Below are 26,155 nucleotides of genomic sequence, written 5' to 3'. Positions count from 1 at the left end.
CAAAACAAAGCTAATGTCCTTGTCATTAGATGCCAGCAGATGGCAATATAAATACTGCCATCTGCTGGCATCCTGCCGGAACATGTCAGGCTTACTCTGGTGTCTGGTTCGACAGCACGTTTATACAGATACTAGACTAAGTAATATTTCTGAAATATTTAAATATTTTACATTTTAGAGCTACAGAGACACTTTTACTTTACTGCCTGCACTATTGCAGCAGTCTATGTATCAGCATGAATCATAAAGCTGCTGAATGGCTGTTGGAGCACGAGTTGCTTCTCCATGTTTAAGTATGATGATGACGACGCCTGTGTCCACTCTCAGCACCAAGACCCTCCTCCCTCACAGCTCGTTTTAACCAGAAATAATATGAACACTATGAAGACCGAGAACTTTAACTAGAGCCAAAGGTTCACAATCACATCACCCTTCGTGTTTTAGCGACCTTACACTGGCTACTGGTCGATTTGAGAATATTTGTATTGAGGATTTTTAAGGCTCCCTGTGGTCTCTGCATTTCCTTGACCTTTTGGCACCATGTGCCCCTGCAGGCATAATAATTCTATCAATAAAATATAGATTCAGAGCCGAGAAAAGTAGTTCTGGGAGAGAGTTTGGGACACAAGCAGGTTTTAAACCATAAACATGCATGCATATGTGATGTTAACACAGTCAACATCAGTTTGACACTATAAACCCGTCAATTAAGATGCACTTTTATAGAAAAGCAATTTATAACTTTATGTACTACCCTATCCCTAACTTTATTTTTGAAACTGACTATTGTTTTGTGTTTCTGTTTTTTTATTTGTTCATGCTGTGAAGCACTTTGTCATGTGATTTTTTTTAAAACAGTGCTAAAATGTTTTCAAGTTTTCATATTAATAGTATTAACTATGTATTAAGTGTATTTATTGTTATGATTATTATTATTATTAGTAGTAGTAGTAGTATTACTTAGTTAATGGTATCATGAAGAAGTCATAAAGTGATGTCATTTATGTTTGCTTCCTATAGATGTGACCTCTCTCTCTCTCACGCGCACACACACACACACACACACACACACACACACACACACACACACACACACACACAGACGGTAGGTGCCTTGAGTTATGATCCTACACATTTGACTCAGACCCTTTGACTCTGTGTTTAGTTGAAGCAGCTTTTTGCACCTCAGGCTCCGGTCAGTCCTCTTGGGCTGCTCAAGGTCATTCCACAGTTGTTCCAAAACCACTCCAGTGTTAACTTGGCTGTGAGCTTAGGGTCACTGACCTGTTTGTGAAGGTGAGTCTCTGACCCAGGCTGAGGTCCTGAGGTTTCTTTACTTTACTCTTTTCAGTGTTTCCTCAGCTTTTATCCAACTCCTGGTCGACTCCTGGTCTCATCATACCAGAGAGTCACAGTCTGCATTTCAGAGTTGTGGAGGTCACAAACTTCAGTGCTTCAAAGATTTTAAGATTTTTACTTTGTGGCTTCCCCAGATCTGAGCTCCACCGACTTCATGGTTTGATTTATGCTCAGATTTACAGGTCAGGAGTAAATGGGAAACACCAGAGCTAAATTGTGTCATAAGGGTCTGAGTACAAGGCCACACGGTTGGTGTAGTGGTTAGAATGGCACAGCGTTTTTAGTGTTGATGTGAAAAAATGAAGAGGTCTAAGAACTTCCTGAATGTGCTTGATATGTAAATGACATTATTCAAGGCAAGAATACGGACAACAAATACGGGCTTTGCACACCTTTTATTTTCAAAGCTGACACTTTGTGCTGACATTTGCTCACCACCAGCTGACCAGTCAGGATCACACACCCCAGGTGATCCAGAGAGCTGTTGAAAAGCACAACATGGACGACGTCAGCTGCCACGACTTCAGCCTCTATCAGATGCTCAGCAATGGGAAAGGTGAATGTCTCCTGAGGGCATGTCAAGGTCGAGGTGTTTACCTGCTCAAAATGTGAATTGATTGAGTCCAGTAAGGAGATTTCTTTTGATTATGTTGTTTACATGGAAAGTGGACATACTGTAAGCTTTCAGTTTGAAAAGTGAAGCCACCAGGGGGCGACTCCACTTGTCGCAAGAAGAACAACATTTGTATTGAACTCTACGGGAACATTTGGAAATTAATTTATTTATGCTATCATTCTTTCTAAAATTGATATAAAATGGGGATATTGTGTTACATATAATTATTAGAAAAGTAGGAAATTGTAGAATTGGAGTAGGTCACGCCCTATAAATTGTTTAAATAGGGCCTAATAAGTTGCGAACACTGGCATAACCTTGTTTCTCTTTGTGCTGCAGAGCTCCAGATCCCCGACAAAGCCAACGTGTTTTACGCCATGTGCAACACTGCCAACTACGACTTTGTCCTGCGCCAGCACCGGGGAAACCGCGGGAGACATCTTGGCTCTGTTTTCAGTCCTGGAGTTCCAGCCAAGCGTCGACACGCCAAGTGATAAGCATCTGTCCAGACTCGAGGATTAGGATTTCAGCGAGGAAACGCGAGCTGTTCGACTGCAACAACAACAACAACAACAACACAACAGCACCAGCTGTGATTGATTGTTTGCATCTGCAGATCACGATGAGGTGGTGACCGTGCAGCAGATACGAGAATCTTGACAAACCCGAGAGTTTTGAACAAAAATGGAAGGAGTTCTCGGCAAGAGGAGGTTAAATATGATTTATTCTGGAGAGGCTGAAGTATTTAAGGGATAATAGTGTACGTAGAAGAGAGAAAAGAGAGCGAGAGAGGACCAGAGTGCAGGGTGGTTGCGTGTCATCTCGACCTCACTGCGGATTGAATGAATCACAGAACCCAGAGCCGTTTTTTCCCTTAGATGAACACATTATTGTATGCATTATGATTAGTGACGCTCTGGCGTTCACTGCAGCCGGTTACATACACCAGGAGCAGCAGGTCTGGTCATGACTTCACTGCGGCTGCAGAATCAGAGGCTACGCACAGGGAGACGTAGCTTCTCGACATTTCTGTTTGAACCAGGAACAGGAGCTGCCGAGTTTCTCACCTACTGAACTCGATGTTCACAGTCAGGTGATGAGTAAATGATTGTTGACCTGTGGATCTGGGTCACATGTGAAAATGCCCTTGTTGCAGTAGGTGTTTTAATGTAGTTTTATCAGTTTTAAATTATTTATTGCACTTCAGTATTCAGCTTTTAGAGCAAACGTGATGATAGTGTTTCTGTATTGTTTGTTTTATATGCACGTTAGATCCTCCTTTATTCTGAGAAACCTGCTCAACAGAAATGACAAAAAATGTATTAGTTTGAATGGAGGAAGCAGGTTTCCTCTGTCTGTCGTCACTTTTAAATGCATGCGTGCCGTGGTCTTGCCTGGAGTGTGGTATTATGTGTGTCAGGAGACAAACACGCACACATTGTGTGTGCGATGACTGTTGGTGAAGGCCGTGGTTCTCACCCTGAACCACGGCCCTGAGTATGTGATTGTCTCAGTGATGTGAAATCCTCCACGCTGCTTTGCGCAGGTCCTAATATTCAGTATTCCAGTCACTTGGAGATGTAGACACAGTTGATTTACACTTGTCTACATTTTAAAAGAAAGACCTGACTGAGTTCTGTGTAGTATTCTGCGTCACTGAGTCACATTTTTAAAGCTATGTTGGTTGGTTAAACGTTACCTAAACGAAGTAAAAGTTAATGGTTAATAACATGTGGCAGCTGCAGCGAATGAAGGAGGAGGAGTCAGAGAGTGATTTCTATCACCTCTGTCTGTCTTGAGTCTTATTATGAATCTATGTTCTTGTCAAGCATGTACTGTATTCTGTGTTTTCAATGTTGTGCATGTGATAATTTATTCTCTGTTCTGTTTTTATTTCAGCAGATTCTTCTCTTTTAAAGTTTATTCTAAGCACTTTCTGTGTATAATTAGCATTAAATAAAGTCTATTTAACATCGATCCTCTGAACTTCTATCAAGGTAGAAATGGAAGGGCGTTGTGTGTGTAGTTGTCCACTAGGTGGAGCCAGACACAAACGCTTAAAATGCTTTTCTGTTTCAGCACAACAACAAACTCTTCCTGAGTCAGTCAACCTTTAAGTCTTTGACCTACATTTTTGGCAGATGTGAAGACGATCTGACGAAGAAGAGCAGCGAGTCGCGTCAACGACGTTACGCTGAAGTAACGTGGGAGGTCAAAGTTCACAGTGCGTAAGTGGGAACTCTGTATCTTTCATATTTTTTTCCAGCTCAGTGCAAAGACCACGTTTTATTTCTTGCTCTCAGTTCATCAAACACTTCTTCTCTTCTTTCTAAGAACGACTGCTGATCCAGCATCTGTGTGTGTGTGTGTGTGTGTGTGTGTGTGTGTGTGTGTGTGTGTGTGTGTGTGTGTGTGTGTGTGTGTGTGTGTGTGCACCTACAGGTAAATGCTGCGGTGTTACTGGTTTGTGTTCCTTTGTTCAGCTGCTCAGGTCAAGTGGAGAACAAAGCTATCAAGTCGCCTGCATGTGATAAGCGACAGGTACACAGTTTCACTGCTTATGCAGGAAGTCACACAACAAGTTCATTGTCGTCATTCTTAACTTAAATGACATCAAATACTAGAGTCTGGGAGGAGTTTTGCTATTGGATAGTTTTGATAATTGTGATCTTATTTTTATCCCTAAACCAAAAAATGGAATACATACATTTCTTCAGACAAAACCCCACAAGTCATATTTGCAAAATCAAATAATAGGAACCAGGTTGAGTAGGAAATAAAGTGGTTTTTTTTGCTTTGTTTACTCAGTGTTCACTGAGCGAGTGCTGTAAGAAATTACATGAACTAAAACGCTGTGGGCCAAAAAATGAAAAGAGCCTCTCAAAACAGGACACAGCACAGTTGTGAGGCTTCAAATTAACATTCTTCAAATAAAACGGTCTTTTCTAAACACTGGATTACAGAAAACACTGATAAACACAACGTTTAATACTGTTGGAGATCTGTTCCGGCACACAACACTGACCTCGTCAGGACCAGTAGTCCTCATGGAGACCAAAACCTGGTCCTCATTACTGATGAGCTTCAGTTTATGTCTAAGATTTGAATTGTGTTTGGGTTAAGGTTAGACATTAACTGGTTATGGTTGAAGAGTTAGGAAGGACACTTTGGTTTTGGCTGGGGAAACCATGGGAGACATCTTGGCTCTGCGTTCAGTCCCGGAACTCCAGCCAAGGGCCGACACGCCAAGTGATAAGCATCTGGGAGGGAGAACACTGTGGTTCGGCTGCCAAAATGAATAGAGGTCAATGACAGTCTGGGGGTGTGTGTGTGTGTGTGTGTGTGTTCTTGTATGTGTCTCTTTATGGGGACCATATAAACAACATATAAACCTTAGGACTGGCTGTACCCAGCCTATTGCCCTATGTCAACTGAGATTGGCACAACACCTCCCCCGTGACCCTCATGTGGAGTATAAAGTGGTAGAAGATGGACGGATAAACCTGAGGGAGTGAGGACATTTTGGCTGGTCCTCACTTAAAAGTTGTTTTATTTCACGGTTGAGACTTGGTTTTAGGGTCTTTAGTCAGCTGTGTGGACCAATTGTCAGGCAAACCTTTATTTGTGAGGACCTTTTGGAGGATTGCATTCTGGTTTTAGGGTCAGGGTCAGCCATTTAGTTGTAATGTTTAAGGTTAGGGTTAAAGGCATTTAGTTTACGTCCTCACTATGAATTCTGCACAAACGTGTGTGTACATACATAGTGTGTGTGTGTCTTCTTAAATAGATGTGTAGATAATAAGTATGCAAGCTGCGACTTTTCCCTCAGGGCAGAGCAGATTCTCTTTCTCACTGGTGGTTGTGTTTTTTTTGTTTTTTTGTTGTCCTCCTATGCACCGACTCCCAGCGTGCTCTGGGCTCTGGGTCAGATCGGGACTCTTCCCTGATATGAACCCAGTCTGCGTAACCAACAGACCCAGTAACATATGATGAATTGTGAATTGTGATGCGAGAGCGGAATATAAATCAGTCTCCGTTCACCTCAGGTTCCCTCGGACAGGCTGCTGCAATATGTTTAACATTAAATTTTGTGTTTTGTAGATCATTTTTAAATGGAAGAAATTAAGCTTGAAACCAAAAAAGAAGTTAAAGATCAGGAAGTCCCAGAACCAGGTCCAGAAAAACAATTTGAATATCCTCAAGAGCACATTCTCATTCGCGATGATGCTCTGTTGCAGTTTTAGCAGACGGTGTTTTTAAAACATACACACACCAGCGCCCAGAAAATACAATTATAGAACAATCAATACTGGTTGAAGGCGGGGCAAGAGAAAAGTGCTAAGAGAGGCATGAACAGTCTGAGCGGAAATGGTCTCCTATTAAACCTGTTAATGGAATCCAGTCGGTCTAGTTTGAGTATGTTCTGGAGATTGTTCCATTTGTGAGGTGCATAAAACGAGACGGCCGCTGTCCCTAACTCAGTTTTTGTACACGAGTGAGCGTGTATGGCTCAGAGTCAACACATATGGAGGGAGTTTATAACAAAGTGCTTTATAGATAAGCTGCTTTACAGTAGTGGATAAAACGTGATTGTATAAAATCATCAAACACAGGCAGAATAAGGGATTGCACTATTGTAATATTCAGTTCATGAAAGAAAAGCAAGATCTGTTCCTGTATAAGAAGCCAGTTTCTTGGTAAGGTTTTTATGCTTCTTCATGATCACATGATGTCACATCTGTGCCAAGTATTGATCTTACTATAATACACATAGTAATAATATTAATGATAATAATGCCTTTAATTTAAGGGCGCCTTTCCATGGTTCAAAGAGCAGCAAAATACAATAAAAATAAATAAAATACAGACAGTAATAATACAACATGTAAAGCTCGAATCTGAACTGCAATCTGTACATACACGAGCGGAAATCAGAAACAAAACATAGATCATCTAGTTTTTCCACATAGAACATCCATGTCCACAGTTTTCTGGCACTTTTTTAGTTTTTTTTCTTCTCATTTTCATCTTTAAGTCTTCTTCGTCCAAACAAAGTAATCCCTGAGCTGCTTCCTGGGACACACAGTGACACAGTCAGAGACGACAGGGTGAGCATACCAGGAAACAGCCGGGGGGCCCCTGAGAACAGCTGAACAGCAAACACAACCTCTTCAGAGCTGTTTCATTTTACGATTGGTTGTATAGATGAGCCCAACTCCTCTAGCTTACTTTGGTAGGATTCAACGTAGGGGGCCCCAACGATCGCGTACGCTAACTGGTGTCGGCGCTGTACACGAGTCGCATGTCTCCTGTTCACTCGACCGAGAATAATGACCAACGACTAATCGCAGATTAGTGTGCGGTTGCTTGTTGTTTTCTTGCATGTGAGGCTGAGGCCGCAGTGTGAGCGCGTGTCTACAGTAACATGTAACATGTCAGCGTGGGATGTGAACAATTGTCTGTGTGTGTATTTTGAGCCTGTCCAGTCACGCACACATGTGCAGTAGGTCAGTGGGAGAAGATTGGTGTGTGTTTTCATGTGTGTGTCCTGTGGTGGTTTGCACACAGGCAGAAGGGAATTGAGCAGCTGCTCGTGTGTGGAGAAACAGTAAACATGAAAAAATCAAGTTATCTTTAGATATTAAAATATCTAAGTAGTGTTGAGCTGAAGTTTTGGGGTCCAAATCTAATTCGTCTCAGGGCCCCGTAAAGGCTTGAGCCGGCACTGGTTGGTGGTGTATCAGTAGACAGATGGGAGAAATGGCTGAGACTAATCTAAAGGAGGTTAATCCACTTAATAACCACCGTGAAGAAGTGCAGGTTACCTCACTTGCCGCAGCAGCTCCAAACATGTTGTTTGTCTCGTCTGCTGAGCTGCTCGACTTCCACTAATGTTTGCTAATGTGGAAAATGCGGACTGAGGCGTTATTTATGATGAAACAGTGCGTCGTAGCTGCTGTGCGTGTGTGTGTCTGTAGTAAAGCGTCAACACGAGGTGGATAAGTGGACTAAACAGTTGGCTCGGTCTTATTTAAGTCTATATGATCTAAACATAAGGCTCATATGTGCGCACTCAACTGTTCTTGTGTTTCCTCTTCAGGAAACAGTGGTGCGCGTACCACCAGAGGTACGTTTGAGCTTCCTCTGGTGGTACTTGCAGGAAAATGAGAAATTCTGTTCTACTGTTTATACCAGGGTATGTGATCAGAGCGTGTAGAAAATGAAACAACATCCATCTTCTACGGCTGTATCCTCCACGTCTCTAGCACAGAAAGGACAGTAGTTGTGATTGACAGTTGGCCTCATCGCCTCATTGCAGGTGACGTCTGTGAACCTCTGTGCAAACTCCTATAAAAATGCCAAATTGTGAATTTTAAGGCTTCAAAACAGGAGGTCAGATTCTTTTGGGTGATGTAACGAGGCCTATTCCAGTTCCTGTCTTCCAAACAGATTATTCCTATCACTAAATTCACACTCTGTGTTTCCCCACTATAGTTTCCTTTCCAAGCAGAGTGGCCAGTAATGCTGGTAAGAGTGACTCAAAATGGGAATCTGGAACCAAGAGGTTGGAACATACTGTCCACATTTGGTAAAACCCAGACTGCACAAGAACTAATATGCAAATATTTAGTGGAATGCTTAATGGCTTCCTGGTATAAGAGCCTGCCGTGTCTGCGGAGTTCTTTAAAAAGGCAGGTAGCCTACTTCCTCTTTAATTAACTTTATTGATCTCCAGTGACGTCCCAGTTAAAATATTTATCGAACAATGTAGCGGCTTGTGTTGTGTGTTGTGTTCATTAATGGTGCTCTAATGTATCACAAAACGTATTTGCACAGTAGACACACACACAGCTCAGAAGTAGGAATCTTTTTCTTTTCTTTTTTACGTGGAAGATCAGCAGAGTCAGAAATCTCCAACAGCTTTGAGGAAAACTGCACTCAGTATATAGGATTTCATCAGAGAGTGAGATAGTGTGACTCTTCATTGGGCAACAGATCGTCAAACCTGTCGAGTTTCAAATAGGATGGAGAATATGCGATAGCACAAGCATATGTTCTGATTTTATGAAGCATATATATATATATACACATATATGTATATGTGTGTACATATATATATGTATATATATATACATATATCTCCCTGGGGATTTCTATTCATAATAAAATTCATAGAAAACACTTTTTTAAGGAATTGTTTTGACATATTTGGAGTTGACGTTTCAGCGATGTCACATAAAGACCGGAAACAAATGACTTTCAATCGCCACTTAACACGTTACACGTTGTCTGATAATGAAGTGCACAAATAATACGTTGTGGTTTTATGGATGCTTGTGTCAGACTCTTTTTTTTTTTTTTTCGTTTGACCTACAGTTGTGTGTTAACATGTATGCTTAGTTAAACAAGTCTTATCACAATTATCGCTGTGTGTTTTTTTGCTGTTGCGGTGTGTGTTTGGTCACACACTATACTTAATGGTTGTTCCGTAATACCATACTGACATGAGAGGTGTAATTAAGGTTTATTTCTCCGTATTATTTATCCAACACTGGACATGTTCTCTCTCTAGAAAAACAACATAACATAGGGTTAACACACTATGTTCTGATTTTCAACATCTTCCTCGAATTGCATCACTCGCCGACTTTGATATCATGTTTACAGAAAGCAGATGATGCTTTTAAGTCAGCACGACTGCCACTGCCCTCACACACACATGCACGGACACCAACAGGCTACTTCCTGTAGCACAAGATATGGTAATAGGACCCCAGGGTAGTTTTGCATTGCATAACATGGAGCTGATTCATTCCTCACAAATACACACACACACACACACACACACACAGAGCGAGAGAGAGAGGGAGTTATTCCATAGTGACCTCCTTTCATAACAGCATTGCAGAACTTTCTTGTGACCTATTTTATGTTGTGATGTAAGAGTATCAGTAAGCCATTGTGTGTGTGTGTGTGTTTGCGTGCGTGCGTGCGTGTGTCAGTCATTGATCCTAGCAGTCCTCACATTGTCATACAGTACTGGCAGTGCTGTATAAAGTACCTTAAAGGGATACTTGAGTAAAAGTAAGTATCTTACTTACTGTGGTACAAGTTGAAGTTGCCTTTTACAATATTACTTTGAGTAAAAGTGTAAAAGTACATGACTTACTGCACTTATTTACATTTATACTGCATTTTTAGCAGGTTTTACAGGCATTTTTTATTACATTGGATTACATGAGAAAACATTACTTAAACATTAATCTCAGAATTTTGGCTTTTTTCCTCAGAATTAGGACTTTAATCTCAGAATTCAGACTTTATTCTCAGAATCTTAGAATTCTGAATTTATTCTCAGAATTCAGACTTTATTCTTAGAATTCTGAATTTATTCTCAGAATTCAGACTTTATTCTCAGAATCTTAGAATTCTGAATTTATTCTCAGAATTCAGACTTTATTCTCAGAATCTTAGAATTCTGAATTTATTCTCAGAATTCAGACTTTATTCTCAGAATCTTAGAATTCTGAATTTATTCTCAGAATTCATGCTGTTGCATTTTTTTTGCATGTGGCCCGAATACTCTTCCCTAATTACGTATCTGTATTGTAGTTGTATTAGTTTATTTTATATTAGTATACTAAAACTACCTCGTTTGGCTGCTGTTGTTGTTTGGCACACTTTTGTGAGTGTCCGCCTGCTGATATCCTGAATAAAACCTTTGTGGACGATTTGCCCTTTGCTCAAATTCTATCACATGTGGTATATTTGAATCTTGTACTTAAGTACAGTAACAAAGTATTTGTACTTTAGTACATGACACACACGTTACATTTTCGGCCCTATATTTCACAGAGTTGTGAAAGGGCAGCGGCAGCAGGGAGTGAGTGAGTGAGTGAGTGAGTGAGTGAGTGAGCGAGCATGTCCAACACAAGTCGCTTTTCCCCCTCACTCTGGTTTCTCTCTCTGTGACCGACTTCCTGCAGGCGTGTGTGTGAAATAAAAATTCTGTTTTCTTCAGTAGTGAGCTGGAGGCCATGTTTGCACAGATCTGATTTTTAAGCAAATCCAGATTGTATCAAGCTTGATTTTGTTTTGGCAGTCTGGACCAAGGACCTAGTTTTAATTTAGTTTTGACTTTTTGTTTTTAAAATGAGTTTATTTTAATATAGTTATAAGAGCAGGTTTGCTACTTTTTATTTGTTTTTATTATTTAAATGCTTAGTTTTAGTGTTTGTTTTTGGATATGGAATATGGAGTGTTTGCCAGGTGCAAGATTCAAAAAGGGCATAACAAGTATTGTGTGTCATAAAAACCCAACAAAAGATGCCGTTTTAAAAATGTACAAATGAACAACCTTCTCTGAATCAAATGTAACAGTCTACAAGACAATGTGCATACTAACATTTTACTATGAAGAGAAAAAATAAATACACTTCATGCAATATGAAATATTATTTACAAAGACAAAAACTAAGCACATTTTCTCTACAATTTTATAAATACACAATTCAGGTTCAGTTAGTTAACACAAATGTTTTTTTGTTTTTTTTTTCAAATTTAGTTTTCGTTACTTAGTAAGTTTTCTGATTCAAACCATATACGGAGGTGGTTTCGAACGAGACTCTGATCAGATTTGTACGGATCCGTTTCAATCTGAACATCTTGATCGTGCAGATAGGATTTCAAAGTGTCTTTTGTGTCACTGTGTCAGATTTCTGTTGTCCATTTTGTTATTTTTTATTTTGACTACTTGTTGTTCTGGGGCGTGGCCTGTAACTATAGAAGTCCATGTGGAAGACTAGACTACAGTATGTCAGTATGGACACACACATGCTGGTCAGATCTGATCACTCAGCAATATTTAATGTGAACAGTTGGTCAGGAAGATCAGATTCGGATTGGATTCGCTTACAAATCTGATTTGGACTTCAGTCAACAAGGCCTCAGTGTACAGATACACTTAAAGGGCTAGTGTGTCACATTCAGCTCAACCTGGAGGCAATCTTCATTTTCACCAACTATATGAACACACCTGTGCAAAAAAAGTAGCCAAACTTTTTAGAATCTGATTGAATTTGTGAAATTTGGAAATACGCCACAGTGCGAAGTTCACTTGGCTTGAGCAAAAATCAAATAGAAACTGTTTCTTTTGTGACTTCTGTACAATTATCACACTCACTAAAATGAATCACAACTTTAACTCCACATCAAATATGAAGATGTAGTGTAAACTATAAACACACACACACACACACCCAGGATGTCCATATAAGGAGTTGTGTTATTATCCCCATGGCAATTTAACAAGGGTGTGCCGTGAGAGCACTAAGGATTAATATACTATCCAAATATATGGTGGCATAAGTGTGTATTCACTTTTCTTGTTCTTTGTAGCCTCAGAATAAACTTTTTATATGTACTTTCGGTTTCATAGGGCATGTCGTTTTTAAAACGGAGCCTTACAACATAAAAGAAGAAGAACCTCCCACGTGGTACGTGAAGGCCACCATAGTTCTCTGACATGCTCGGGAAAAAGCTCACGTTTACCGTCTCATCATTGGACGTCACTGATTCTTTTAAATAAACATGTAAATGCACTAAAGACATGTTTATTCACATGATCACGCATCATGCTCATGGACTGATGTATTCAGCCTGTGAAGTTTATTATTAGCTCTGCTGTAGCTCACCCGGTGGGACTTTGAGACTCTTGGTGAGTTCCGTGTCCATTCATGGTGCAAAGTACTAAATAATTGATTAACTGCATTCCTGTGTGAGTTATTCCTTATTAGAGACTTACGTGTGTGTTTGTCTATCGTGCACATGATCGAGATAATATACTTTGCATCAAGACTTGATCAACTTTTGTGACATTTCCAGACCTGTTTTTACACAATCTTTCACATTAGATGATGATAATGTAACTGTACACGCTGACAAACAAACTAATGTTTGAAGGCGGGACGCTTAAGCTCCATTGTGCAATGAGCGTCTGCAGCATCGACTTTCCTCCTCCTCCTCTTCCTCCACCTCCTCGTCCTCCTCTCAGCTTTCACCCTTTCAGCTGATTCCTGTGCAGTGAGTGGTGGTATTAGACGTATGCTTGGCAAGAAACAAACTGCACATCCTCTATCAGAGCCTGACGAGCTAAAGCGACTTAAATCTGAAATTCAGAGGTGGGAGCGAACACACACGCACACCCATTTATACCAACACAGCATCTGACACACACACACGCACGCACACACACACACACACACTCCCTGGCTCCATTCTCATTCTCTTATCCCATCCCTGGCTCTCCCTGTGCTGCTGACCTACATACTGCAGCATCCCAGTTACATAACCAGTCAGGGCTGTTGATCACTGCAGGCGGCGCACGGCCCAACAACTCCCCCCCTCCCTCTCCTGCACACACGCACAGACACACATGTGTGAGTGTGTGTTCCAGGTATTACTCATGTTGTGGGGAACTAAATCTGTTAACACAGACAAAATAACACATTATGGGGAAATTCAAGTCCCCAAAACAGGAATTATTACATTTTAGGGGTTAGGTGAGTAGTAGTTATGGTTAAGGTTAGAAGTAAATGAATGTAAGTGAATGAAATGTCCCCTGAAGTCATGGAAACTAGACCATGTGTGTGTGTGTGTGTGTGGTGAATTAGGTCAAACTAAAATATCTGGAGTTTATTATCTAAACCAATGTTTGTCATCTGGTACCACAATGAGTCACTGTCTACATTCTGAATTTCCCTATGTTTGTGCACAGTGAAAAACACCACGCCCAAGATTTCTCGAACATTAATCAAACACGAGTGTGTCAAAAGAGACACACATGGCGAAAGTGGTGATCTACGACCATCAACAGACGCACAATCCTGTCGAGGTGCTTTATTGCCCACAAGGGAAATACATCTTGAGTCGCTTTTTATTATGTAAATGTCAACTTTATGCAACAGCAAATTAATGCACTGTAGTAATCCGCGCGTGTGTTCTAGTGACCTCCTCCCTCATGATACAACGAGCGAGAGCGAGCTTTTTTTTTCTGTGTTGTTTGCTCAAGTTCATGCTGTAGAGGCATGTGACGTAACCCAACCTCCCTCCCTCCCTCTCTCTCTCTCTCTCTATGCCCTCCATTATGAATAACTCTCTCTCTCTCACCTCACCCCTTCCCCTCCCTCTCCTCCATCCTCTCCTTTTCCTCCTCACTGACCTACTTTTCTCTCTACTGGCCCATTTTCACAAGCCCCTGCACAACACAAAGCAGCTTTTACAGCACAGAGATTGTTTGGGACAGGGGGGGGCTGGTCAAAGGAATGAGTGAGAAAGAGGGAGAAAGAGGGAGATAGAGTGAGCGGAAGGTTGGAGGAGGGAAAAAGAGGGAAGGACAGTGCACGGCAGTTTTCTCAGTCATATCACCTTGTTAAAAAACACAGTTGTGGAGCAAGGCAAACATGTTAACAGGGGCAAATGTGTCCTTATGTGTGGTCAGCTGCTTCCAGAGTTTCGGTCACAGTGAGTGACAGACTTGCACAACGTGAAGCACTGAGGTAATAAAATATAAATAAAAAAACATGCCCATAGGTGGCTCTGCTGGTTCTCCATAATTTGTTGACAATTTAGGTCATCCTAACATTTTTTTGGGGTGCGTGTGTGTGCGTGTCCATCATATTGCAACTTCCCTGTATCTAATAGGCTCTCTCCTCGCTCGCTGTAATGGCTCTTATGTAACCCATGTCAGTGGCAAGCCCTGCTGCCTTTGCCAGCTTTCACTTCCCATCAGCTCCTTTGTTCCATTAACAGCAGGGTCAGATGGAGGCTGCCTCACTTTCACAGCCTGATGCACTTTTCTCTCAAGACAGTTGTGTAACTTGTTTTTGTTTTTTCTTGTTGCTCTTTAATGCATCCTGTGCTTTCTCTCTCTTGCTCCGAATTCTTTTTTTTGTATTCAAATAAGACTCATTGGTTCATTAGGTAACACTGGACCACGTTTTGCAACTTTGCTTACGTGGAACTGCTCCGCTGATGTAACAATATGTGGTTTTAAGTGTGACCTTTTCCCTCTTTGTTACTTTTCTGTAATAGTTGTTCTTGCGTTTGAGTTTATTTAACTAAGATGTGATTTTAAATCTGTCATTGAAGTCTAACTAATGTTTTACCATGTTTTATGAATTCAGTCCCCTTTCTGCTTCAGTCAACAACTGGGCTTTAGGTTTCCAGTGAAGAGACTCTTTGTTGTTTACATTGGAATCATGTGTATTTTGTGACCGTCCAGGCCGAGGTTAGCGTCGGACAACAGATTCCCTCCTGTGCTCTGAAAACCACGCAGTCTGCATTCTGTTCCGATGCTCAGTCCAGTTTGGAGGATCTTTGGCAGCAGTCTGTGGGCTTGAAGTGACAACAGCGTGAAGCACTGATGTTTTTTCACTGGCTGTGTTGGTTCGCGCTGTGCTGAACTAGCAGCCTGGGATGTTTCTGTCTGTCTGTCCGTTGGATTTGTGCTTTGTGTGTGTGCATCGTTTCATAAGAATAACTCAAAAAAAGTTCAGCAGAGACGTCTTTAAAGTCAACAACCTTTTATTTTCTTTCCCCCATTTTTGAATCTTTCACACGTTCAAAAACGGGTTGATTTTTGTAACCATTTTTTTGCATATCCACTCGAAGTATAGCAATACATTATCACTTCTGGACAAGCCTTTTCTTTTTTTTCTCCAAATTCAGAAAGCCTTCCGGCAAACAGCAAAGGTTATACAGTAACACGTAGTACAAATGGTAACTGGGGCAAAGGGCAGCGGGGTGGGGTGGGGGGTAAATACACAGCACAACCAGGAAGAGTGTAGAGCAAAAATGACACAACAAGATGACAGAAAAAATACACATAATAATATCCAAATAAAACAAAAAAAAACAGAATACAATAGAAAATTATAACAATATTAATAAAATAATAATAATAATAAAATAATGACAGCAGTATACAAGAGATAGAGAGACAACTTTACATTTATACATAGTGACCAGAGGCAGGCACCAGGAAGTAAAACAGTTACACTTGTACAGACTGTGTGATCTACTGCAGCTACTGTAGCTAAAACAACTCAGTGCAGAGGTGAGTGGGATCATTAAGACGTCGGCCAATGAGGTGACGAGGGACAACACAATAAAGAGGCACCTTATGAAGAAAGAGAGAGAGAGAGAGCAGCTACGCTGGTTGCGATGAGAGAGCCATTTTGTTTATTAGACAGACGACCTGTCTGGAAAATAAAGACGTATTGATCTCTGTTGAACGGCTGGCAAACAAGGCCTCGCCTTGTGCTTGTCAGGTTTTGCCAACAGCAACGTGCGACTGCATAGCCTCGTTTGATACGACAATAACTGGCCTAGACTGTTTGGACACGCTTTCAGCGTCAAACAGCTTGGATCACCTGAATGTGTACCTTTTTTTTTTTTTACTTTTTTTATTATTTTTTTAAACAAGTTGTGGCTCATACTTTGAATTAATCTTTGAGGCATCGTCTAGTCAAAGAAGGGCTGTACATGGTGTCTCGACAGGAACAAACTGATCACCTTTTTTTTAGTCTAACATCTTCCATATCCCACTACTGAATTTTTTTGTAGTTTTTACCACGTTTTTGTTCTTAAAATATATATTCCATATATGCAAATTTATATGTCACAGTAATATACAATCTAAGTGCTTCAGAATTAAGGAGGGCTTGTGTGTGGATGATAATAAGGGTGAAAGATCAGATGGTGCGGATGTGTTCAGAGGGAGGAAGAATTTCAGTCTTTGCCAAACATGGAAGGATGTATATCTTTGGTCAAAGGAATGTTCCCAAAATGCCATAGTAAACACGTGCTAGCCACCAATGCAGTTTCCAACAATCAATTACTGAATTATCATTATATATTATTCATCATTTTCACAAAGGAAATATCCCAGACCTATTATTTTAAATGGATGGACAGATGGGAGGTAGGAAAGAATAAAGGGAAAGGGGAATGGGTGACACAGTGAAACTGGATGGTGAAATCACAACCTGACTACACCTCACAGATGTGTGGCTTCATTTCTGTCATGTAAGGTGGTGACATATGTCCATTAGTTAGTCGTAGTAAAGGAAAATGCTTGAGTTGCACTTATTTTGTCCCTAATCTCGCCTCTTACTTCGTCCACCCCTCCCGCTGCTGGATCCCTTAATTCCGCCGTCCTTTTTCGTTTCTGCTCTCTCGTTCACAGGAGGTTTATCCTCTTCTGCATAATCAGTCTCATTCTCCACCTCTTTGCTCTCCCCACTGGCCTGGCTACTGTGAGGGTTGTTTGGTAGAGCTAAGTAAGGGTGCTGGGGCAAGGTGGGTGAGGGGGACATGGAGGCGTTGACTGGGCCATCTACCTGTGCTCCTGATGCCCCACTTGAGAAGGCTCTGTATTTGAGGCGGAGCTTGTGAGGCAGAGCTGTAGCTTTGAACTCAGCTTGGTACTCTCCATGTGAACTCATAGCTTCCACCATCTTCTGGTGGTAGCTGCTAATGTCTGAGGAGGATGAGGAGGGGGATTCATCATCTGTGGAGCCCTCCTTGTCAGAGCTACGGGGGTCCCCATCACTGGAGGAAGTGTCTTTCGAGGAGGTCTCCTGGTAGAAGCCACTCGCTTGAGGTCCTCCCTCATAGGTGAGGACTGGGGGCTCTTCATCGAGTGTGTTGAGGTAGCCATTGTGCTGCGCAAAGGAGGACTTGCCCTCCTCAGTATTGTGGATCAGATCAGGGGCGAAGGGGTTCTGGTGGCTTTCTGAATGCTCAGAACGGTTCTCCTGAACCTGGTAGCAGTAATGATGACGGGTGTCATGCTGCTGCTGATCATTGGGATTGTACCTTTGCTGCATCTCCTCTACAGACTCGTCATAACCATCGGCATATTCATACTGAGGTGAATCCAAGGTCTTTGTCCTCTCCAGCTTCTCTGCGACCTCTGTGATGGTCTGTGAACAATCAGAGAACTTGGAGGCTGGGGTCTTCTGGCAATTCTGAGTCGGTCTGCTCTGCTGGACCTGCTGGTCCTCTGACCTCTGGCTTTCCATAGGGTAACAACCACTGCTGGAGCGGTACAAGATGACGCTCCGCTGAGCAGAGGTGGCCTGAGGGGCCGGACTGGATGCCTCCATGTGGCACTGTTGCTGCCTTTGGTGGTGTTGGTAGTCCATGGCACTTTCAGCCATTGGAGTGCTCTGCTGGTGAGGGGAAACCAGAGGACTGTGGTTGTCATGGTAAGCCCCAGTTGGCATTCCATTTGGTATCCCATTAGCAAGCCCATCGGGAATCCCGTTGCTTTCTAGCTGAGCCATCTCCATACACGAGGGCTCCTTCTTTACCTTGTAGTCCATCGGTTCTGGGCTGTCCCTGGAGGAGGCGTCAGACAAATCTGAGATGGAGCCCCGGGGAGAGTAGTTGTGGAGGTTGGTGTGGCGTTCACCATGGCTCAACTGTTCAGGTTCAGACGAATCAGAATTCAGCATCACCTGGGATGCACTGGAATATCCACTGCTTGAGAGGTAGGTGTTACCATTTGGGGTGCTGCTACCATTGCTACCAGTGTTGCAAGCTGCAGCAGCACTGTTGGAGATCTGCTGGCTTTTCTCCATGTAGGAGGCTGTGCTGATGAGGCCAAAACGCAACTTGAGCTGAAGGAGTTCTGTCTTCAGACGAACATTCTCCTCATTCAGTGCCATGACCCGGTTCTCTAGCACCATGTCATTAAGGCGACGCTTCTCCCTTGAGCGCTTGGCTGCTTCATTGTTCTTCCTCCGTTTTTCCCAATAGGAAGCATCTTTCTTCTCGTCAGAAATGAACTCTCTCTTGCGACGGGAAGTCACATTAGACTTGCTACCTTTACCCTGGCGGCTGATTCGTGCTCCATCGTCAGGACCAGGGGACGGGATGCTTCCACTGTAGGAAGAAAAATTGTCTATCTCCATGTTATTTTTGTTGCTGGTGGATGAGAGGTGCAGACTGAGACTTTCCATGGTTTTTCCCAGCTGGGGGCCAGAGTGTGACTCTAGCAAAGGGCAAAGGGGGAGGGAAAAGATGTAGAACAATACAGTAAGAGCCTTCCGCTTTGTTGGTAAGCAGTGTGACCTATGTCGCAGGATCAGCAAAAATTTCTGGATGAGGTATTTGTGCTCCTTGAAGGAAAAGCCTCATTGATTTCTGTTGCGTTGCTTTTCAGAATCAAAACATTCAAGTGTCTAAATTAGCAAGGAAGATTAAAAAGAGGTGGAATTCCACAAAAACCATTGAACTTGTGTTGTGTGCGGATAGCCTAAAAAAATCCACAACTTGAGATTCTAAGCTGAGTGTCGTCCAGTTGACTTGATGCAATGTTCAAAGGACTTTTTTGGAGACTTGCTCGAGGTGATTTTGAGTGTTTTGGCGTCTCCTCAGTCTTCAGCAGAACTGTGATGTCTGCCAGGCCTCTTGTTGTGTTATTCTCAGTGTCTTACACAGGATATAGGTCAAGCTGTGTACTTCAGGGCTCCCTGAGGGCGAAGAGTCGGTCGTGCTGTCTGCTGACCACTACCTGGGTTATGAAAAGAGAGAGAGAAAAAGAGGAGAGGGAGTTAGATTGATATTTTGGTAAGCTCTAATAAGAGTTACATTATAAACTGTAATGCAAAGCTTTGATTTGAGTGTCTTTAGTGTGACCTCTACGGTATGAGATCAACACAGTCTGTTAATCGCAGTTCAAACTACAACAAATGTTCACACCATGTTCATCTTGTTTTCTTGGATGCAGGCTCTGAGCAGCAGCATACACAAGTACACACACAAGCACACAAGGCTGCGCATGAATGAACACACTGCTTCGGTGCCTCTACTGCGGCAGTGACATTACCAGGGACCAAGTAGGACTGTGCTAAAATAACTGATGTTCAGAATCATTTGAATGATCTGATATAAATAAATAAAATCATTCAAAAACAAACACGTCCGCTAAGTACGTTGTGTCCTTCTTCAGAAAGTAAAGAAGGCATGAATACAAGCCAAGCTACACTCACAGTGCCCTCTGCTAGACAGCTTAGTGGTTACAAACTGTCTGATCCTTTTCTAGGCTGGATAGTTAGAACTGGAACAGGTTTTTAAGATTTGGGTTTGAATTATCTTATATATCAAATTAATTTAATTTAATTTAATTTAATTTAATTTAATTTAATTTAATTTAATAATAGTACAGTAATGTTACTATTTTGGGGGTCAATATTTTATGTAAACTTTAAAAAAAATTATTTACTGATTTGAGATTAATGACTAGTGGACCAAAGTGAAAATAGTGCTCCACACGTTTGGATTTCGGCATCCATCAGGGTTACCGACACATCTGGACAAACATCTGTGTTACACCGTGTTGGGGAGGGGAGGGAATCTCCGTTGCAGCTGTAATGGCTGGGTTTCTTATGTGGTAGCTTGCACTGTCTTCAGTTACACTGACTGAGCTGCTGAGCCTTCCTGTGCTGTGTCAACATCGTAGCTCAACGGGAAGCTTCGCCCACCCAACAGGTTTTTCAGCATAAAGTTAACAACAATGCAGAATACAGTGCGGAAGGATGTCGACAGCCTTCTGGAGTTATGTCATAACTACATCTGTGCTTGTTTTGGGACTGACCTCTCTGGTTCTCTCGCTGCTCATTATACCGTTGATATACTCTAATTAATAACACATCATTACACTGAGCCCCGGAGTCCATTACAAACATGAAGACATTTCCAATACACACACACATGCACACAAACACACACAGGGAATGCAGTAATCTAGGTCACTGTGCCTGTGTGTGTAACAATGACTCCGCTGGTGTCACTTTTAGTTCGCGACACTTCTTCTCGACAAAAATGAACCTTGAGCATCACCAGTTTGTATAATGCTGATCTTTCTCTGGTGTTTTAAGGGTAATTGTTATCACTGATGCAAAATCACATTAACTTAAATTGTCAAATTGTAAATACAGTTATTAAAAATGCTAGTAATAAATATGTAACATAATGAGGCAGAGGTCATGTTAAGAATTTGTGTCATGCTACTGAAGAAGGGCATCAAAAAATTTGACCTCTCAAAAAATCTACAATGACAGAATGCTGTGCATTGTTTAAATGTGTCTTAAATTTGCAAATGCTGTCAGCAGTTATTGTTATAATGTAGGGCACAAAACGATATGTGGTTTACAATCGGTCAAGTCAGTTTCATTTTGTAGGTTAAGTAATTCCCGGGCACGAGAACCTGTTGATGTTACTGGAAAAACAAACTGTTTTGTTCTTGTGTGTATAACGAAACCTGAAAACTGTGGCCAGACACGCCACAGGCAAGAGAAGAAAAAAAAATCTGAAACAAAGAATCTCCACTGACTTTTTGTTTCTAAACTGTAACATCAAGAGGAGGAGAGAGCGAGAGAAAACACACCCTTACGTTTCACAAGAAGTGGAACCAAAGTCCTCTAGTAGATCAAGAATGATTCACATCAGCTTACTTTGAACACGCTGCAGTGGCTAAACTGTTCCCATATCACAAACCACTTACATACTTCACACTGAATGTCTTTTCCACACTGCTCACTACATTTAACTGCTTTAGAGTCAATGACACCGTTAGCTAAGTTTGAAAAAAAAACACGTAACCTTGATGGCAGCTCAGCTCAGAATAATTAACTATATATTTACCCAAGCTTGTGATAATGTAACTCTGGGGCTAAGTCTACATCGGCAACAGGCTGAGAACAAGAGCTCTTCCATCTCATGTTCGCCTCTTTTACCAGAGTGAAGCTATGTCAAGCAGACGGGCATTTGGACACAACCACCAACAGATGTGGAAAAATGTGGGGGTCAGTCAGCCCCCATGTCCCCCCCACAAACCTGAATCATTTTCCTGAAGACTTGCAGAGGAGGGGGGTTGAGAAACAAAGGCGGGTGGGAAGGAAGCATGCATACGTCTGCGCTGTCCCACTGACCTAGAAACGATGCTAAGCGGTAAACACTGCTCCTGTCTTTGACGGTGCGCCATAAAATAGGTCAGTGGGACTGCATGGGAGGGAGGGCAAGAGAGGGAAAGAGAGTATTAGAGTACACTCTAAAAATAGAGCAAGAGAAAGAAGTGAGAGAGGGAGGAAGCATAAGGACGATTGGGTTTTTTTTTTTAAATGTACACAAAACTGCAGCAGGAAGAATAAAAAGAGACAAACTTGAGGACACCATGTGCCCCAACACACACATAAAAAAATCGCATTACGACAGCCCCGGTGATTTTCATGCAACATTAAACCTCGCTCACTCTGGAAACCCTGCAACGCCTTATGCAGCACGTAACTAAAATGCATCAGTGGCAGATGAAAAACGATAGGGAGAGACAGGGAGATAGCACTGACGTCAGAGCACACACCCATCTCTGCAGCCAAATTCACACATAACAGTCTCCCTCTCAGGACTGCATGGGGAGGGGCTGCTGCTGTTCCTCATAACGTACGTGCTCTGAATCTCTCCCGCTGTAGAGCACAAAGCTTGTGTAACACATGCGTATAACATAGCGGCAGGAGCTACAGGTTAGTGGCAATGAATGCCTGAAATCTCCCCTTTCATTATTCTCCCTGAATGAAAGTAAAGATCTACACTGGGTGAAGAAAGACACCGGTGCATTAGGTGCACGGTGTAATTGGCTCTTTGCGAAAAGGTTAATTCTCCATTAAAATGGATGATTCACTGCAGCTGCTCTGTGCTTTAACTGAGAAAAACACAGTGAGGAAGTATAGTTCCCAGGCACTTGCCGCTCAGGGAGGAATGTCTCACCTCTGACCCCCTCTGAGGCAAGTGTGAGTAAAACACAAGGCATCCTTTTCCCCTCCTCCATCTTACGTGATCCAACACCACACACGTGGAAGGGGCCCCAGCAAGTAGCCTCCATTTTGCCCTCAAGAAACAAAAGTCGGAGGCAGGAATCCAGACATTCCAGGTCAGTCATTGAGACCTATGCGACTGTGTGCCACTTAACACTTCCTTATAGGAATGTGACTAAAGCCCTTCAACTTGTACTATACTGAACAGATAAGAGAAAAGCTTACACATTTAGACTTTTAATCTAATAAATAGGTTTTTCCTTATATTTTTTTTTATTTGAATGTTGGTGAAAAGATGCTTTTTTAAGTTAAATCTTGTGACCACATCTTTACACACAATTACTCATAGATTAACAAAAGAAACAATTAAATAAACATACTGATACAAAGTGGGGCAAAACGGCTGAAGTTACTTCAGTCTGCATGAGTCTGGAGTCTTGTGTTCTTCAGACAGAGTTGTCAAAGTAGTCCACGACTTGCCCCATATACCCAGTTACAGGTCTGACCTATATTTGGAAAGCTGGTGGGGACTGAGCAATGCAGTCGCTCTGAAAGCCAGACCAGCTGGCAGCAGGCGGACTAAGTCCTCACCAGAACTCTGCCTGCCTTGCCTTCGCCAGACAGGGGTTTCCGTGCATTGCATCACATCCTGGATGTTCACTTGTTGTAATTTCACAACAAACTCACGCAAAGAACCTCATCAGGATCTTGGGAGACGTGCTTTGTACGAAACAGGAAAGCCTGTTGAATCTGGTTTAGCATCACTTCTGCTTTTTTTTCCAGCCCCACACTTTTCTATGGTGGGGAAGGACACGGCGAGGTTATAAATAGCTCGCATACACTAAAGCAGCTGTGTTACAACACAGATCAAAGCGCGTATAGCTCACGATATTCCAACGCGGACATTCGCTAAATATCTATCGTGCTTCAGAGATGAGTATTTAGTGTTAATATGGGTATGAATAATGGGAAGCAAAGCACAGGGTGTGAACGGGAATCAATTACAGGCTCTCTGTCCCAGGAGAGAGCTGCAGTTTATTGCTTCTCCCTGCTGTGCCTGGTTATGTCATACCCTCCAACTCCCTCAAAGCAAAGCTCTGTGCTTTACTTAACACACCTCAGGAGTTATAAGAAAACCACCCAGCAACACTGTGAATAAAAATCACAAATCATCGTTTAGCTTATTTTCTTACGTGGAACTTGAAGGTCTATTATGTGATAGTGATGTATCCTGAGGGCAAAAGGCTCTGCACATGTGAGGTTCAGTCGTCACATGAGCATTATAGTCTTCAAGTTCACAGTGCTATACATATTTTTACCCAATAGTATCTAATGCCGCAACATTAATCGATTACTGTGCCATTATTAATTAACAACCATTTGATGATTGGTTTGGAAAAATAAAGACCAATTATATGGTTTCAATTTAATTTGAATATACTTTATTGATATGTTTCCCTCTATGACAGCAAACTGGATATCTTTGCTTTGTAGAGCAATACAAATATTTGAAAATGTCATTATTTTGAGGCGTGGGAACTACCAGTCAACATTTTTACATAAATATCTGCATTTAATTGATTCACTTCAATTTAGCTCTTATAAATGAATGATTTTGGACATTTACGCATGGGATTTTTTGAAATTGTACTCTAACCTAACACATTTCATTTCATTTAAAGTGTTTTAATTACAATGTAACGTAAAAAGAAATCCATAATAATAAAAAATATTATAAACACAATTTTCCCGAAAGGGAACCAATCCCTTAATGCATTTTCATGCTTACATTAGCTGAAAGAGATTACTTAAATTTCCCAAAGAATGAGGATTACATGCAGTTATTATATATATATATATACATATACATGTATATAATATATAAGATATATATAATACTAAACACACATTAGCACGCCACGTGCATGAGCTAGTGTGTGTATGTGTGTGTGTGTGTGTCTGCATTAACCAGACAAAACAGAGGCAGTAGCTCCAACAGCAGCATTCCACCATGAGTGAAATTACCTCGCCTTGACATTGAACACGTACATGTGTTGGGTAACCAGTGAGTGAGACTCTCTATTCCTCCTTGTAAGCCCCGCTAAGCATTTACCTACTATAGTGAAAAAAAGCGAGAGAGCGAGGGAGAATAAAAGAAAAACGGCAACAAAAGTAGCAAACGCAGTTATTTTGTAACACAAGCAGCCGCGTGCGTCTCAAAGTCACGGGCGGTCGCGCGGGTCCGCCGCCGCCATGTGAACAATACCCGGCCATAAGCATCATGTCCTCATAAACACGCACACACACAGAGAGCTGAAACACTTCAATGTTTAACCCAAAAACACAGAGGGACACGGACAGACACACAGACGGAGACAAAGGCGCTCACTCAAACATACCTTTGTCCTGAAGGAGGAGGAGAGAAAAAAAGATTCTGGCTTCCCCGACACAAAAGCTGGCTCGCTCCCGTTTCCTCCGCTCCCTGTCCTTTCAGAAGAAACCTCCCAAAAAAAAACGGGGGAAAAATGACAAAACTTTCTTCCTCTTCTCCGTTTTTCCCTGTCGGTGCCGCTGTGGTCGGTAGTTGTCGTGGTCCGTGTGGTTCGGGTGAAGGCGGTGCGGGTCTCTGTTGGCTCTGCTGCCTGTGTGTTGTGTGCCGTCGGACTCTTTGCTCTAGTTTCTCCGGCTCCCTTTCTAGAAATATGTGTTAGTAGGTCAGCGGTTGCATAACAGCTCTTAGGCTGCCTCGTCACGTTTATGTCCTCTGTGTCTCCTCGCCACACTCTATCCGTGTGCGCGCGCGTGAGTGTGTGTGTGTATTACTAAACCATGTCTCCTTGCCCCTCCACCTACATCTCCACCTCTACACCTCCAGCTTTTCCTCCGCCATGTGAAGCCATCTCTTCCCCAGGAGCGCTTAAGTTTCTAACAAAGGAAAAGGATGCGCATACACATACGCAGGCACAGACACCATGCGTCTGAGACACCCAGGACTATTAATAACATGTAACAGCACGTCGTCCACACAATCTCCAATAACCCACTTAACAAAGTCAATATTGTATTTTTAATCCAGTGACCTTGATACTGATAATAATAATAACAATACATTTGATTTAAATGGCACTTTTAAGTCATTTGGAAACAATAAACACTTATTAACTAACGACAACGATACATTTAATTTGTATGCCGCTTATAATAAAACTGAAATAAAAGCCTTTATGTATGTAAATATGTCACTTATTGTCAGTGTGTTGTGTTGTATGTCACTTTACATCAATATTACATGTCATTTTTT

At 41.9% G+C, this 26,155-nt stretch overlaps 2 protein-coding genes across 3 annotated transcripts in view; one reads left to right on the top strand and one right to left on the bottom strand.

Moving 5' to 3' along the window:
- rgl3a (ral guanine nucleotide dissociation stimulator-like 3a) overlaps window positions 1-3,952 on the top strand; it is a 28,017-nt gene extending 24,065 nt beyond the window's left edge. For both annotated transcript variants that reach the window (XM_044029263.1, XM_044029264.1), the window contains 2 exons: window positions 1,801-1,915; window positions 2,315-3,952. In XM_044029263.1, coding sequence (XP_043885198.1) covers window positions 1,801-1,915; window positions 2,315-2,469 — 270 coding nt within the window. In that variant the 3' untranslated portion in view covers window positions 2,470-3,952. The remainder of the gene's footprint in view (window positions 1-1,800; window positions 1,916-2,314) is intronic.
- An 11,589-nt stretch (window positions 3,953-15,541) lies between these two features.
- On the bottom strand, window positions 15,542-25,771 carry nfil3-5 (nuclear factor, interleukin 3 regulated, member 5). Its single transcript, XM_044028938.1, has 2 exons — window positions 25,254-25,771; window positions 15,542-19,556 (listed from the first exon to the last, which is right to left on the bottom strand). Exon 2 carries the CDS (start codon window positions 19,000-19,002, stop codon window positions 17,134-17,136), a length of 1,869 nt encoding a protein of 622 aa, XP_043884873.1. The 5' UTR covers window positions 19,003-19,556; window positions 25,254-25,771; the 3' UTR covers window positions 15,542-17,133.
- Window positions 25,772-26,155: the final 384 nt, after the last annotated feature.

The sequence above is a fragment of the Solea senegalensis genome, linkage group LG6 (assembly GCF_019176455.1).
Source record: "Solea senegalensis isolate Sse05_10M linkage group LG6, IFAPA_SoseM_1, whole genome shotgun sequence".
Lineage (NCBI taxonomy): Eukaryota > Metazoa > Chordata > Actinopteri > Pleuronectiformes > Soleidae > Solea > Solea senegalensis.
Note: the sequence above shows the minus strand (reverse complement) of the source record. Positions and strands in the feature narration are given on the sequence as shown.